General features: G+C 49.4%; 1 protein-coding gene across 1 annotated transcript; it reads right to left on the minus strand.

The window, feature by feature from the left end:
* Positions 1-441: 441 nt before the first annotated feature.
* On the minus strand, positions 442-10,688 carry LOC140422140 (uncharacterized). The gene is made up of 2 exons (XM_072507141.1): positions 10,203-10,688; positions 442-3,004 (listed from the first exon to the last, which is right to left on the minus strand). Exon 2 carries the CDS (start codon positions 2,655-2,657, stop codon positions 1,827-1,829), a length of 831 nt encoding a protein of 276 aa, XP_072363242.1. The 5' UTR covers positions 2,658-3,004; positions 10,203-10,688; the 3' UTR covers positions 442-1,826.
* Positions 10,689-15,171: the final 4,483 nt, after the last annotated feature.

Raw genomic sequence — 15,171 nt, forward strand, 5'->3', positions numbered from 1 at the left:
AGCCCCCAGCCTGGAGGCCTGGATTAATGATATGGCTGGGTTCATAAAGTTGGAGAGGATTAAGTTCGCCTTGAGAGGGTCTGCGCAGGGGTTTTACAGGCGGTGGCAACCGTTCCTAGACTATCTCGCGGAGCGTTAGAGGAAGGTTGGTCAGCAGCAGCAACCTTGGGGGGGGGGGGGGGGGGGAAGAGGGGGGACTGCCTGGGAGAGTGGATGAGCAAGAGATAACTTGAAGGGTTGGGGAAACTGGCACGTATGGGTGAGGGCCAGTGTACAAAGCTGTGTAAATATATAATTTTGCTATGTATATATCTTGCTCTGCGCGATTTCTCGTTTTTTTGCGTGTTCCCGGGGGGGGGGGGGGTATTGTTTGTAAGGGAGAAAAATTGTGTTAAAAAACTTTAATAAATATATATTTTTTTTAAAAGATATTGAGTTCTTTCTGCCCTCAGTCTGGTCTCAGTCAAACGCTGAGTCGGGATCGTAGGTATTGATTTATTTTATTTCAAATAGCTTGCAAGCTCGACTCACTCTGATAACAGCAGGACCAACACTGTTCCTGAGATCCCCAGAGCAAGTGAACAAAAGGGAGCACAGCATCTGGTTTCAGCCTCAAGTTTCACATACCCACGACCAAATAAGTTAATGGTAACAAATGCAAGATTCTCATAGGTCTTTCTCACACATTCCTTGACCTGGCCATATAACCAGATCTTCACAATTACTGATCCCGATTGGCCCACAATACATTCCTCAGCCCTGGGGCCCCTTTCACCCAGCATCCTTTGCAGCATCCTTTGCACAAAGAACCGGTCCTAATAGCTACCCATCCCCCTCTTCCTGCCTTGAATCCCACTTGCAGGCTGTGCATTAAGATTTTACTCCTAACTTAGCCTAACTACCCATCATGCCTTTCTGTTCATTTCCGCATCCCTTTGAGCGAGAGAGAGCTTACTGGTGATGACTTAACTTGAGGGTCACCACACTTCAGGTGAGGGGAAATGTTGAGAAGGCAGGGCCTTCATGGATAACCTCTCTGTACGGGAATTGAACCCATGCTGTTGGCGTCGCTCCTCATCATGAACCAGCTAACTGAGCTAACTGACCACCTGGTAAATAGTATTTCCTTTACTATTAGCTATTCCCTGTTTCCCATCAGTTTCCCAATCCACATCAAACAACTTGCCCCTCATACCCTCATAGTTTTCTTCTGTGAGGAACACCCAAATAAATTAAACAGAAAAATATATAACCACCACAGCCCATCTCCACAGCAAGGTGGCGTGCTTTGGGGGTTCCAAACAGAAATGGGAACTAAATATCGTCAAACTTACAAACACGCTTTCAGTCTGTGATAGAACAAAGAAAAGTACAGCACAGGAAAAGGCCCTTCGGCCCTCCAAGTCTGTGCCGACCATGCTGCCCCTCTAAACTAAAATCTTCTCCACAATTCCATGCAAAATTTAGAACCAGGCAATTGCAACAAATCTCAAAGAGCATCAGCCCACTGGAGACAACGTCGTGAGACCGGCCAGTCCAGTAGAAAGAAACTGTCTGACCATCCCCATTGACCAACTGTCAGAATGAATAAAATGCAGTCCTGGATGTAATTGAGAGCAGAAACAATAACAGAATCCAACCCCTGTAATCAATTGTGAACTTGTTGGTATCTCAGCAGGTGCGATGAATTACAGATTTCCTTCCCAGGCTGAGAGCACGAGTGGCCTCTATCGAGTGTGAAGTCGTTGGTGTGTCCGCAGGCTGGATGAGTGAATAAATCCGTTCCCACACTGAGAGCAGGTAAATGGCCTCTCCCTAATCTTAACTCACTGATGTGAGTGCAGGTGCGATAATTGACTGAATCCTTTCCCACAGTCAGAGCAGGTGAACGGCTTCTCCCCAGTGTGAACTTGCTGATGTGACGGTAGGTCAGTTGAAACACGGAATGCCTTCCTACACTGAGGGCAGGTGCATGGCCTCTCCCCAGTGTGAACGCGCTCATGTGACTGCAGGTTGTCTAACCGAGTGAATCTCTTCCCACACTGAGAGCAGGTGTATGGCCTCTCCCCAGTGTGAACTCGCTGGTGTTTCTTCAGTATGGATAGCTCAGTAAATCCCTTCCTACATGCAGAGCAGGTGAATGGCCTCTCTCCAGTGTGAACTCGGTGGTGTTTCACTAGTTCGGATGAAACACGGAATCCCTTCCCACATTGAGAGCAGGTGAACGGCCTCTCCCCAGTGTGAACTCGTTGATGTTTCCGCAGGCTGGATAACTCAGTGAATCCCTTCCTACACTGAGAACAGGCGAACGGCCTCTCCCCAGTGTGAACTCGCTGATGTTTCTTCAGGCTGGATAACTCAGTGAATCCCTTCCCACACTGAGAGCAGGTGAACGGTCGCTCCCCAGTGTGAATTCGCTGATGTTTCCGCAGGCTGGATGAATCACTGAATCCCTTCCCACATTGAGAGCAGGTGAATGGCCTCTCGCCGGTGTGAATTCGCTGGTGTGTCCGCAGGTTGGATAACACAGCAAATCCCTTTCCACACACACAGCAAGTGAATGGCCTCTCCCCCGTGTGAATGCGTCGATGAACTTCCAACTCAGATGGGCATCTGAATCCTTTCCCACAGTCCCCACATTTCCACGGTTTCTCCATGTGTCTCTTTGTGTCTCTCCAGGTCAGACAGTCAGTCTTTTTCACACCCAGAACACGTGTATGGTCCCACCCCGCTGTGAATGGTGTGACTTTTTTTCAGGCTATGTAACTGGCTAAAGCTCTTTCCACAGTCAGTGCTCTGGAACACTCTCACTCGGGTGTGTGTGTCTCGGTGCTTTTCCAGTCGCACTGATGGTTAAAATATTTTGAAGCCGACAGATTGTCAAACATTTCTCCTTCTAAATTCAAAGGCCGATGATATTCAGGTCCCAAGGAATAGAGTGACTCCGTCACATCAAAAGGTTACGTTTGAGATTTCTGTCTGTAATTCCTCCTCTTCTAATATCCTATAAAAGGAGTTTACAAAATGAGTTTACATAAGTGCAGGATAGAAATTCAGAATCGACAACTCTCGTTTCTACGGAACATTTTTTCCTCTCTCATTTCCCAATACCGAGTCTCCAAAAACTACGCCATACGTCGTCTTCAGGGAGCGGATTCGGAGGGGTGGAATATCAGAGCTGTGAGCATTGAGAAAGAGACCATTCTTTTACCTAAATAAATAAATGTGTCAAGCTGAGGGAGCAAAGGATGTCAATGTCTTTGAGAGAGAGAGACCTGGGCCAAGCTTTGCAGAGTCTGCACCCTCCCTGGATTCACTTCCTTTCCCTTCAGTTGCTGCAAGTGACCAATTTTAGCCCAGCATGAAAAAAGAAATGGAAAGGGGAGAAAAGAAAGTGTTTTACTCACAGATGTTGGAGACAGGAGGTGTGAAGCTCAAGCTCATTCAGAGTGAGGAGCAGCAGCTTTGCTGGGCAGGAATGAGCAGGTTAACAAGCTCAATTTCCAAAGTCTGCAGGCAGACAATGAGGGAACTCTAATTGACTGGCGGAGACGAGGCCTTCCGGTCCTCCCAGTTTGCCATTGGTCAATACCCCTGCATGAGGGTCAAGGGGGCGGGTCCCCGGCACATGCGCACCTACCCCGTCCCTTGAACATGCGCAGTCCCGGACCTGGGTTGAGGTCACCGAGCGGCTTCAGCCGGTTGCCTGGAATCCGTGTCTGGAGGAGGTGTCGGGGGAGGGGGAACAAGGGGGACGGGACTGCGCACTGGAACCCGCAGACGTCACCGTGGAGCAGAATGATTTGGTATTGGTTGATTTAGGCAGGGCTCCATTGTGACGTCACAATTCGGAGGTTGGACAATGAGTTTCAGACTAAAACTTCCTCCTCATCTGGGAGCTCAGTGTTTCCCCCTTTCCATTTCCTTTCTCATTCTGGGGGGACATTGGTGACTTGCAGCAACTGAAGGGAATGGAAGTGAATCCAAGGAGGGTGCAGACTCTGAAAAGGTTGACCCAGGTCTCTCTCTCTCTCTCTCTCTTAAAGACATTGACATCCTTTGTTCCCTCAGCTTGACACATTTATTTGTCTGGCTAAAAGAATGGTCTCTTTCATAATGTTCACATTAAAGGGGTTAAGCCATTTATTATTATTTCTTGTCTTCTGATATAGTTCTGTGAATAAGTTCTCAATTTTATTTCAGCACAGAAGGAATCCATTCAGCCACTTGAGTCCATGCTGACTTTCTGCAGAACAATTCAGGCTGTCCCATTTCTCCTCGAAATCACCATAGAACAAAGAAGAACAAAGAAATGTACAGCACAGGAACAGGCCCTTCGGCCCTCCAAGCCCGTGCCGACCATGCTGCCTGACTAAACTACAATCTTCTACACTTCCTGGGTCCGTATCCCTCTATTCCCATCCTATTCATGTATTTGTCAAGATGCCCCTTAAATGTCACTATCGTCCCTGCTTCCATCACCTCCTCCGGTAGCGAGTTCCAGGCACCCACTACCCTCTGCGTAAAAAACTTGCCTCGTACATCTACTCTAAACCTTGCCCCTCTCACCTTAAACCTATGCCCCCTAGTAATTGACCCCTCTACCCTGGGGAAAAGCCTCTGACTATCCACTCTGTCTATGCCCCTCATAATTTTGTAGACCTCTATCAGGTCTCCCCTCAACCTCCTTCGTTCCAGTGAGAACAAACCGAGTTTATTCAACCGCTCCTCATAGCTAATGTCCTCCATACCAGGCAACATTCTGGTAAATCTCTTCTGCACCCTCTCTAAAGCCTCCACATCCTTCTGGTAGTGTGGCGACCAGAATTGAACACTATACTCCAAGTGTGGCCTAACTAAGGTTCTATACAGCTGCAACATGACTTGCCAATTCTTATACTCAATGCCCCGGCCAATGAAGGCAAGCATGCCGTATGCCTTCTTGACTACCTTCTCCACCTGTGTTGCCCCTTTCAATGACCTGTGGACCTGTACTCCTAAATTTCTTAGACTTTCAATACTCTTGAGGGTTCTACCATTCACTGTATATTCCCTACCTGCATTAGACCTTTCAAAATGCATTACCTCACATTGGTCTGGATTAAACTCCATCTGCCATCTCTCCGCCCAAGTCTCCAAACAATCTAAATCCTGCTGTATCCTCCGACAGTCCTCATTGCTATCCGCAATTCCACCAACCTTTGTGTCGTCTGCAAACTTACATTTTCCTCCAAATCATTTATATATACTACAAACAGCAAAGGTCCCAGCACTGATCCCTGCGGAACAGCACTGGTCACAGCCCTCCAATTAGAAAAGCATCCTTCCATTGCTACTCTCTGCCTTCTATGACCTAGCCAGTTCTGTATCCACCTTGCCAGCTCACCCCTGATCCCGTGTCACGATCCTGATCCTGATTCACAAAGTCATTCAGCCAGATGATAGACCAGCGCGTTCACACTGGGGAGAAAGTGTTCACCAGGATGTGGTGTTCACCTGCTCTACTGCGGGAAAGGATTCTGTGCTTCATATCGGCTTCTGACTCAGCGAGTTCATACCAGGGAGAGGTCATTCACCTGCTCCATTTGTGGGATCGGATTCACTCAATTCTCCAGCCTGCTGACACTCCAATGAGTTCACACCGGGGAGAGACCGTTCACCTGTCTGACTGCGGGAAGGGATTCACTTGGTTCAAGCATAAAGAACAAAGAAAATTACAGCACAGGAACAGGCCCTTCGGCCCTCCCAGCCTGCGCCGATCCAGATCCTTTAACTAAACCTGTCTTCTATTTTCCAAGGATTTACTTCCCTCTGTTCCCCGCCCGTTCATATATCTGTCTAGATGCATCTTAAATTATGCTATCATGCCCGCCTCTACCACCTCCGCTGGCAAAGCGTTCCAGGCACCCACCACCCTCTGCATAAAAAACTTTCCACGCACATCTCCTTTAAACTTTCCCCCTCTCACCTTGAAATCGTGACCCCTTGTGATTGACACCTCCACTCTTGGAAAAAGCTTGGTGCTATCCACCCTGTCCATACCTCTCAATTTTGTAGACCTCAATCAGTTCCCCTCTCAACCTTCGTCTATCCAACGAAAACAAACATAATCTACTCAACCTTTCTTCATAGCTAGCACCCTCCATACCAGGCAACATCCTGGTGAACCTTCTCTGCACCCTCTATAATGCATCCACATCCTTCTGGTAATGTGGCGACCAGAACTGCACGCAGTATTCCAAATGTGGCCCAACCAAAGTCCTGTACAACTGTAAAGTGACCTGCCGACTCTTGTACTCAATACCCCGTCCGATGAAGGCAAGCATGCTGTATGCCCTCTTGACCACTCTATCGACCTGCGTTGCCACCTTCAGGGTACAATGGACCTGAACTCCCAGATCTCTCTGTACATCAATTTTCCCCAGGGCTCTTCCATTGACCGTATAGTCCACTCTTGAATTAGATCTTCCAAAATGCATCACCTCGCATTTGCCTGGATTGAACTCCCATCTGCCATTTTTCTGCCCAACTCTCCAATCTATCTATATTTTGCTGTATTCTCTGACAGTCCTCGCTATCTGCAACTCCACCAATCTTAGTATCATCTGCACACTTGCTAATCAGACCTCCTATACCTTCGTCCAGATCATTTATGTATATCACAAACAACAGTGGTCCAAGCACAGATCCCTATGGAACACCATTAGTCACCTTTCTCCATTTTGAGACACTCCCTTCCACCACAACTCTCTGTCTCCTGTTGCCCAGCCAGTTCTTTATCCATCTAGCTAGTATACCTTGAACCCCATACGACTTCACTTTTTCCATCAACCTGCCATGGGAAACTTTATCAAACGCCTTACTGAAGTCCATGTATATGACATATACAGCCCTTCTCTCATCAATTAACTTTGTCACTTCCTCAAAGAATTCTATTAGGTTTGTAAGACATGACCTTCCCTGCACAAAACCATACTGCCTATCACTGATAAGTCTACTTTCTTCCAAATGTGAATAGATCCTATCCCTCAGTATCTTTTCCAACAGTTTGCCTACCACTGACATCAAGCTCACAGGTCTATAATTCCCTGGATTATCCCTGCTTCCCTTCTTAAACAAAGGGACAACATTAGCAATTCTCCAGTCCTCCGGGACCTCACCCGTTCTCAAGGATGCTGCAAAGATATCTGTTCAGGCCCCAGCTATTTCGTCCCTTGCTTCCCTCAGTAACCTGGGATAGATCCCATCCGGACCTGGGGACTTGTCCACCTGAATGCCTTTTAGAATACCCAAAATTTCCCCCTTCCTTGTGCCGACTTGACCTAGAGTATTTAAACATCCATCCCTAGCCTCAACATCCGTCATGTCCCTCTCCTTGGTGAATACCGATGCAAAGTACTCATTAAGAATCTCATCCATTTCCTCTGACTCCACGCATAAATTCCCTCTTTTGTCTTTTGAGTGGGCCAATCCTTTCTCTAGTTACCCTCTTGATCTTTATATACTTTGGGATTTTCCTTAACCCTGTTAGCCAAAGATATTTCATGACCCCTTTTAGCCCTCTTTATTGCGCATTTGAGATTTGTCCTACTTTCCCGATATTCTTCCAAAGCTTCATCAGTTTTAAGTCGCCTAGATCTTATGTATGCTTCCTTTTTCATCTTAGCGAGTCTCACAATTACATCCGTCATCCATGGTTCCCTAATCTTGCCATTTCTATCCCTCATTTTCACAGGGACATGTCTGTCCTGCACTCTAATCAACCTTTCCTTAAAAGACTCTCACATTTCAAATGTGGATTTACCCTTAAACAGCTGCTCCCAATCCACATTCCCTAGCTCCTGCCGAATTTTGTTATACTTGGCCTTTCCCCAATTTAGCACTCTTCCTTTAGGACCACTCCTGTATTTGTCCATGAGTATTCTAAAACTTACGGAATTGTGATCGCTATTCCCAAAGTAATCACCGACTGAAACTTTAACCACCTGGCCAGGATCATTCCCCAATACCAGGTCCAGTATGGCCCCTTCCCGAGTTGGACTATTTACATACTGCTCTAAAAAACTCTCCTGGATGCTCCTTACAAATTCTGCTCCATCTACGCCTCCAACACTACATGAGTCCCATTCAACGTTGGGGAAGTTAAAATCTCCCATCACAACCACCCTATTGCTCCTTCATTTTTCTATAATCTGTCTACATATTTGTACCTCTACTTCACGCTCGCTTTAGGGAGGCCTGTCGTAAAGTCGCAACAATGTTACTGCACCCTTCCTATTTCTTAGCTCTACCCATATTGCCTCAGTGCTCGAATCCTCCATCGTGCCCTCCTTAATCACAGCTGTGATATCATCTCTGACCAGTAATCCAACTCCTCCACCCCTTTTACCTCCCTCTCTATCCCTCCTGAAGCATCTATACCCTGGAATATTTAGTTGCCGGTCTTGCCCTTCCCTCAACCAAGTCTCAGTAATACTAATAACATCATATTCACAGGTACTAATCCAAGCCCTAAGTTCATCTGCCTTACCTGCTACACTTCTCGCATTGAAACAAATGCACCTCAGACCACCTGTCCCTTTGCATTCATCATCTCTTCCCTGTCTACTCTTCCCCTTAGTCACATTGAGTTTATTATCTAGTACCTTACTGGCTTTAGTTGCTGCCTCTTTACTGACCTCTAACTTCCTAATCTGGTTCCCATCCCCCTGCCATATTAGTTCAAAACCTCCCCAACAGTGTTAGCAAAAGCACCCCCAAGGACATTGGTTCCACTCCTGCCCAGGTGTAGACCATCCGATTTGTAATGGTCCCACCGCCCCCAGAACCGGTTCCAATGTCCCAAAAATCTGAACCCCCTCCCTCCTGCACCATCTCTCAAGCCACGTATTCATTCTGACTATTCTTGAATTTCTACTCTGACTGTCTCGTGGCACTGGTAGCAATCCTGAGATTACTACCTTTGAGGTCCTACTTTTTAAACTTATCTCCTAACTCCCTAAATTCTCATTGTTGAACCTCATCCCGTTTTTTACCTATATCGTTGGTGCCTATATGCACCATGACAACTGGCTGTTCACCCTCCCCCTTCAGTATGTCCTGCAGCCGATCTGAGACATCCCTGAACCGTGCACCTGGGAGGCAACATACCATTCGGGAGTCTCGTTTTCGACCACAGAAATGCCTGTCTACTCCCCTTACGATTGAATTCCCTGTGACTATAGCCCTGCCAGTCTTTTTCCCGCCCTTCTGTGCAGCAAATCCAGCCACGGTGCCATGAACCTGGCTACTGATGCCTCCCCCTGATGAGCCCCCAACAGTATCCAAAACGGTATACCTGTTTTGGAGGGAGATGACCACAGGGGACACCTGTACTGCCTTTCTGCTCTTTCTCTGCCTTTTGGTCACCCATTCCCTGTCTCCCTCACTAATCCTAATCTGCGGTGTGACCAACTCACTGAACGTGCTATCCACAACCTCCTCATCATCGCGGATGATCCAAAGTGAGTCCATCTCACTCCAGAGCCGTCATGCGGTCTAACACGAGCTGCAGCTGGACACACTTCCCGCACATGAAGGAGTCATGGCGATCAGCATGGCGTATGGACAGATCGGTGAGGGAGGGAATGAGGGAGAGGGAGGGAATGAGGGAGAGGGAGGGAACGAGGGAGAGAGGGAATGAGGGAGGGAGGGAGGGAATGAGGGAGGGAGGGAGGGGAAGGGAGAGTGAGGGTGGGAGGATCAGCATGGCATATGGACAAAAAAAAAGGGCAGTACAGTAGTATTGTGGATAGCACAATTGCTTCACAGCTCCAAGGTCCCAGGTTCGATTCCGGCTTGGGTCACTGTCTGTGCGGAGTCTGCACCTCCTCCCCGTGTGTGCGTGGGTTTCCTCTGGGTGCTCCGGTTTTCTCCCACAGTCCAAAGATGTGCAGGTTAGGTGGATTGATCATTCTAAATTGCCTTTGGTGTCCAAAAAGGTTAGGTTGAGTTATGGGGATAAAGGGGATAGCGGGGAGGCGTGGGACATATGTATGGTGCTCTTTCCGAGGGCTGGTGCAGACCCGATGGGCTGAATGGCCTTCTTCTGCACTGTAAATTCTATGATTCTAAAGGGCAATTAGGGATGGGTAATGCAAGCCTGGCCAGCAAAGTCCACATCCCGTAAATTATTCAAAGAAAGAAAAAAAGTTAAATCTCACCATCCTCCTCCTGCTTTTCCCCAATTCTCCTTCCGCTGAAGGTGCTGACCCTCGGGTTCAGTTTCACTCTCACCCATTGCCCTCCCCAATATGTCGCACAAGTGTCTAAATCTTTGAAGTTAACAAACTGTTTTGCTAAGAGGGACGTCACAATCAAATCCGCTGACCATCCAGACGCACTTTATGTCAGGGTGGGGGTCACTGCACCCCCTCACTTTTCATCCCAGTCCCAGGAGTTTGGGAACTTGGCGCCGAGTGGGTAATGGCGATTGTGGTGCCCAGTATCCACCGCGTTAGAGAAACTTCTCTATCCGCCGCGCGGGTGGGCGGCCCGGGACTGCGCAGGTCCAAGGGCGGAAAAGCTGCGCATGTGCGGAATACGGCGATTCCCATTGGTCAAAGGGTACGCGCTTCTTGCGGTCAAACGTTTATCCATGGCCACGTGATGCCATTGTCTTCTGGCGGCGGATAACCAATGGAAAATCCTGGCGAACCGGAAGGACTCTTGTCCTCCAGGCAATCAGAGCGCGGGCTTTGGGTGAATGAGTTAGCTTCACACAGATTGAAACTTCCTCCTGTCTCCAACATCTGAGAGTAAAACACTTTCCCCCCTTTCCATTTATTTTCTCATTCTGGTCTTCATTTGGTGACTTGCAGCAAGTGAAGAGAATGGAAGTGAATCTAGGGAGGATACAGACTCCGGAAAGGTTGGCCCAGGTCTTGTTCTCTCAAAAATATTGATCTGCAGATGCCGGCATTGGTCTGGGGTGAGCACACTAAGAAATCTTACACCACCAGGTTAAAGTCCAACAGGTTTGTTTCGAATCACTAGCTTTTGGAGCACAGCTCCTTCCTCAGGTGAATGAAGAGGTAGGTTCCAGAAACATATATATTATATATATATATAGACAAAGTCAAAGATGCAAGACGATACTTTGAATCGGAGTCTTTGTAGGAAATTAAGTCTTTACAGATCCAAACGGAGCAACTGGAGAGAGGGATAATCACAGGTTAAAGAGGTGTGAATTGACTCAAGCCAGGACAGTTGGTAGGATTTTGCAAGCCCAGGCCAGATGTGGAGTGAATGTAATGCGACATGAATCCAAGGTCCCGGTTGAGGCCATACTCATGTGTGAGGAACTTGGCTATAAGTTTATGCTCGCCGATTCTGCATTGTCGTGCATTCTGAAGGCCGCCTTGGAGAATGCTTACCCGAAGAGGCTGAATGCCCTTGACTGCTGAAGTGTTCAATTTGTCTATATATATATATCCCATATGGTCTCTTTCCTTATATGGGCAGCACGGTAGCATTGTGGATAGCACAATTGCTTCACAGGTCCAGGGTCCCAGGTTCGATATCGGCTTGGGTCACTGTCTGTGCGGAGTCTGCATATCCTCCCCGTGTGTGCGTGGGTTTCCTCCGGGTGCTCCAGTTCCTCCCACAGTCCAAAGATGTGCAGGTTAGGTGGATTGGCCATGATAAATTGCCCTTAGTGTCCAAAATTGCCCTTTGTGTTGGGTGGGGTTACTGGGTTATGGGGATAGGGTGTGGAGGTGTTGACCTTGGGTAGGGTGCTCTTCGACAAGAGCCGGTGCAGACTCGATGGGCCGAATGGCCTCCTTCTGCACTGTAAAATTCTATGATATTCACAATTAAAGGGCTGGTTTCCCAGGACATGGCTGACATTTAAGGCAACAGTAAATTAATATCAGCCAGAGATATATCTAATGTTGTTATGTGGTACAGAAGGGCGGCACGGTAGCACAGTGGTTAGCACTGTTACTTCACAGCTCCAGGGTCCCAGGTTCAATTCCCGGATTGGGTCACTGTCTGTGCGGAGTCTGCACGTTCTCCCTGTGTCTGTCTGTGTTTCCTCCGGGTGCTCCGATTTCCTCCCACAGTCGAAAGATGTGCAGGTTAGGTGGATTGGCCATGATAAATTACTCTTTGTGTCCAAAAATGTTAGGTGGGGTTACTGGGTTACAGGGATGGGATGGAGGTGTGGACTTAAATGGGGCGCTCTTTTCAAGGCCCGGTGCAGACTCGATGGGTCAAATGGCCTCCTGCACTGTAAATTCTATGATTAGATATATAATTTATGGTTCTGTAAAAAAGTATGTTTATTATTAGTTCCAGTATTTTTTTTTCTTATCAATGTTTTTATTGAGGAAATCATACACAGACATCAAACACAACAAAAACCAAAAAGAGAACAAGCAGGAAATCAGCTAATAAATAACTAACGCCCCACCGTCCCACCCACCCCACTGTCCCACCCTCCCTGCTGCTCCCCTCCACACCATCCCTCCCTCCCTGCCGCTCCCCTCTCCCTCCCCACCGTCCCTCCCTCCCTCCCGCTCCCCTCCCCACCGTCCCTCCCTCCCTCCCCCTCCCCACCGTCCCTCCCTCCCACTCCCCACCGTCCCACCCTCCCCCTCCCCACCGTCCCTCCCTCCCTCCCACTTCCCTCCACTCTCCCCCACTCCCTGCCGCTCCCCTCCACCCTCCCCACCGTCCCTCCCTCTCTCCCCCTCCCCACCGTCTCTCCCTCGCTCCCTCCCACTCCCCACCGTCCCCCCCTCCCACCGTCCCCCCCCTCCCACCGTCCCTCCCTCCCTCCCTCCCACTCCACACCGTCCCACCCTCCCCCTCCCCACCGTCCCTCCCTCCCTCCCTCCCACTTCCCTCCACCCTCCCCCCATTCCCTGCCGCTCCCCTCCACCCTCCCCACTGCCCCTCCTCCCTACCGCTCCCCTCCACCCTCCCCACCGCCCCCCCCCTCCCTACCGCTCCCCTCCACCCTCCCACTGTCCCTCCCTCCCCACTGTCCTCCCTCCCTGCCACTCCCCTCCACCCTTGCTGCCTCTATTTATTTTGTTGTTTCCTTTATAGATTTAGAGTACCCAATTCATTTTTTCCAAGTAAGGGGCAATTTAGTGTGGCCAATCCACCTACCCTGCACATCTTTAGGTTGTGGGGGTGAAACCCAAGCAAACACGGGGAGAATGTGCAAACTGCACATGGACAGTGATCCAGAGCCAAGATCGAACCTGGGATCTCGGTGCTGTGAGGCAGCTGTGCTAACCGCTGGGCCACTGTGCTGCCCATGCCTCCATTTTTTAACCCCAAAGTCTCCTCTCCCCCACCCACCCACCCCCCCCCCCCACCCCCACCCCCCCACCCCACCCCCCCCCCCCCCCCCACCCCCCCCCCCCCGCGCTGAATTTTAACTCCTTGAAGAGATCGACAATCGGTTTCCCTCTCCGGGCAAACCCCTCCACAGACCCTCTCATGGCAAACTTAATTTTTTCCAACCAAATGAATTCTGGAAGGTCGCTCACCCACACCCTCGGCTCAGGCGATCATGAGTCCCTCCATTTCAGCAAGATCCATCTCTGCGCTGCCAGGGAGGCAAAGGCAAAAACATCAGCCTCACTCACCCCCTGGACTCCCGGGTCTTCCCACACTCCAAAAATTGCCACTTCTGGACTCGGGACAACCTTCACTCTCAGCACCTCAGACATCACATCCGCGAACCTCTGCCAGAATCCCTCCAGTTTCAGACAGGCCCGGAATATGTGAACATGTTTCACAGCTTCCCCCCCATCCCCAACGCATTGCCCCCATATATCCACCACTCCTCAAAAAACCTGCTCATTTTGGCCACCGTCATCTGCGCCCTATGGAGTACCTTAAATTGAATAATGGCACACGAAGAGGATGTATTCACACTCCTCGAAGCCTCTTCCCATACACCCGCCTCTACCTCCCTCCCTGCTCTTCCTCTTGGCTTATCGGGGCTCCCTCTCAGTCCATTAACTCTTTATAGCTCTCTGAAACCCTACCATCGCCAACCCCCGTTTTCGACACCACCTTATCTGCAACCCCGGGGACAGCAGATCAGGAAAGGACGGCACGGCACCTGTTTCCTCACATAATCCCGAACCTGTACATTCCGGAATCCATTCCCGCCGGGCAGCTCATAGCAACCCTCTAAGCTCAAAAAGCTGCACCCCACAAACTGTTCTCCAAACCGCTCGATCCCTGCCTGCTGCCACCCCCGGAACCCCGCATTCAGCCCCCCCTTGAGCAAACTTGTGATACCTCTCAGTCCACGAGAGAAATTCACAAGATTCTCTCTTCTGACTTCCGGTTCCTGGATGCCCGCGCATGCGTCCTGCTGTACATGGCCGCCAAGAAAGATGTGGAGATGCCAGCGTTGGACTGGGGTGAGCACAGTACGAAGTCTTACAACACCAGGTTAAAGTCCAACAGGTTTGTTTCGATGTCACTAGCTTTCGGAGCGCTGCTCCTTCCTCAGGTGAATGAAGAGGTCTGTTCCAGAAACACATATATAGAGAAATTCAAAGATGCCAAACAATGCTTGGAATGCGAAGTAGTTTCTCCGCTCCGTATACACAGGATCTGCTCAGACGAGGAGGAGCGTAACAGACATCTACAGACGTTGAAAGATGCCCTCGTATGAACGGGATATGGCACTCGACTCATCGATCGACAGTTCCAACGTGCCACAGCGAAAAACCGGACCGACCTCCTCAGAAGACAAACATGGGACACAACCGACAGAATACCCTTCGTCGTCCAGTACTTCCCCGGAGCGGAGAAACTACGTCATCTTCTTCACAGCCTTCAACACGTCATTGATGACGATGAACATCTTGCCAAGGTCATCCCCACACCCCCACTACTTGCCTTCAAACAACCGCGCAACCTCAAACAAACCATTGTTTGCAGCAAACTACCCAGTCTTCAGAACAGTGACCACGACACCACACAACCCTGTCACGGTAATCTCTGCAAGACGTGCCAGATCATCGACATGGATACCACTATTACACGTGAGAACACCACCCACCAGGTACGCGGTACATACTCGTGCGACTCGGCCAACGTTGTCTACCTCATACGCTGCAGGAAAGGATGTCCCGAAGCATGGTACATTGGCGA

The sequence above is a fragment of the Scyliorhinus torazame genome, chromosome 5 (genome assembly GCF_047496885.1).
Source record: "Scyliorhinus torazame isolate Kashiwa2021f chromosome 5, sScyTor2.1, whole genome shotgun sequence".
Taxonomy (NCBI): Eukaryota; Metazoa; Chordata; class Chondrichthyes; order Carcharhiniformes; family Scyliorhinidae; genus Scyliorhinus; species Scyliorhinus torazame.

Bases quoted from the DNA above. Each gene is read 5' to 3' on its own strand.
- LOC140422140 (XM_072507141.1), bottom strand. From the start codon at position 2,657: ATGGAGAAACCGTGGAAATGTGGGGACTGTGGGAAAGGATTCAGATGC.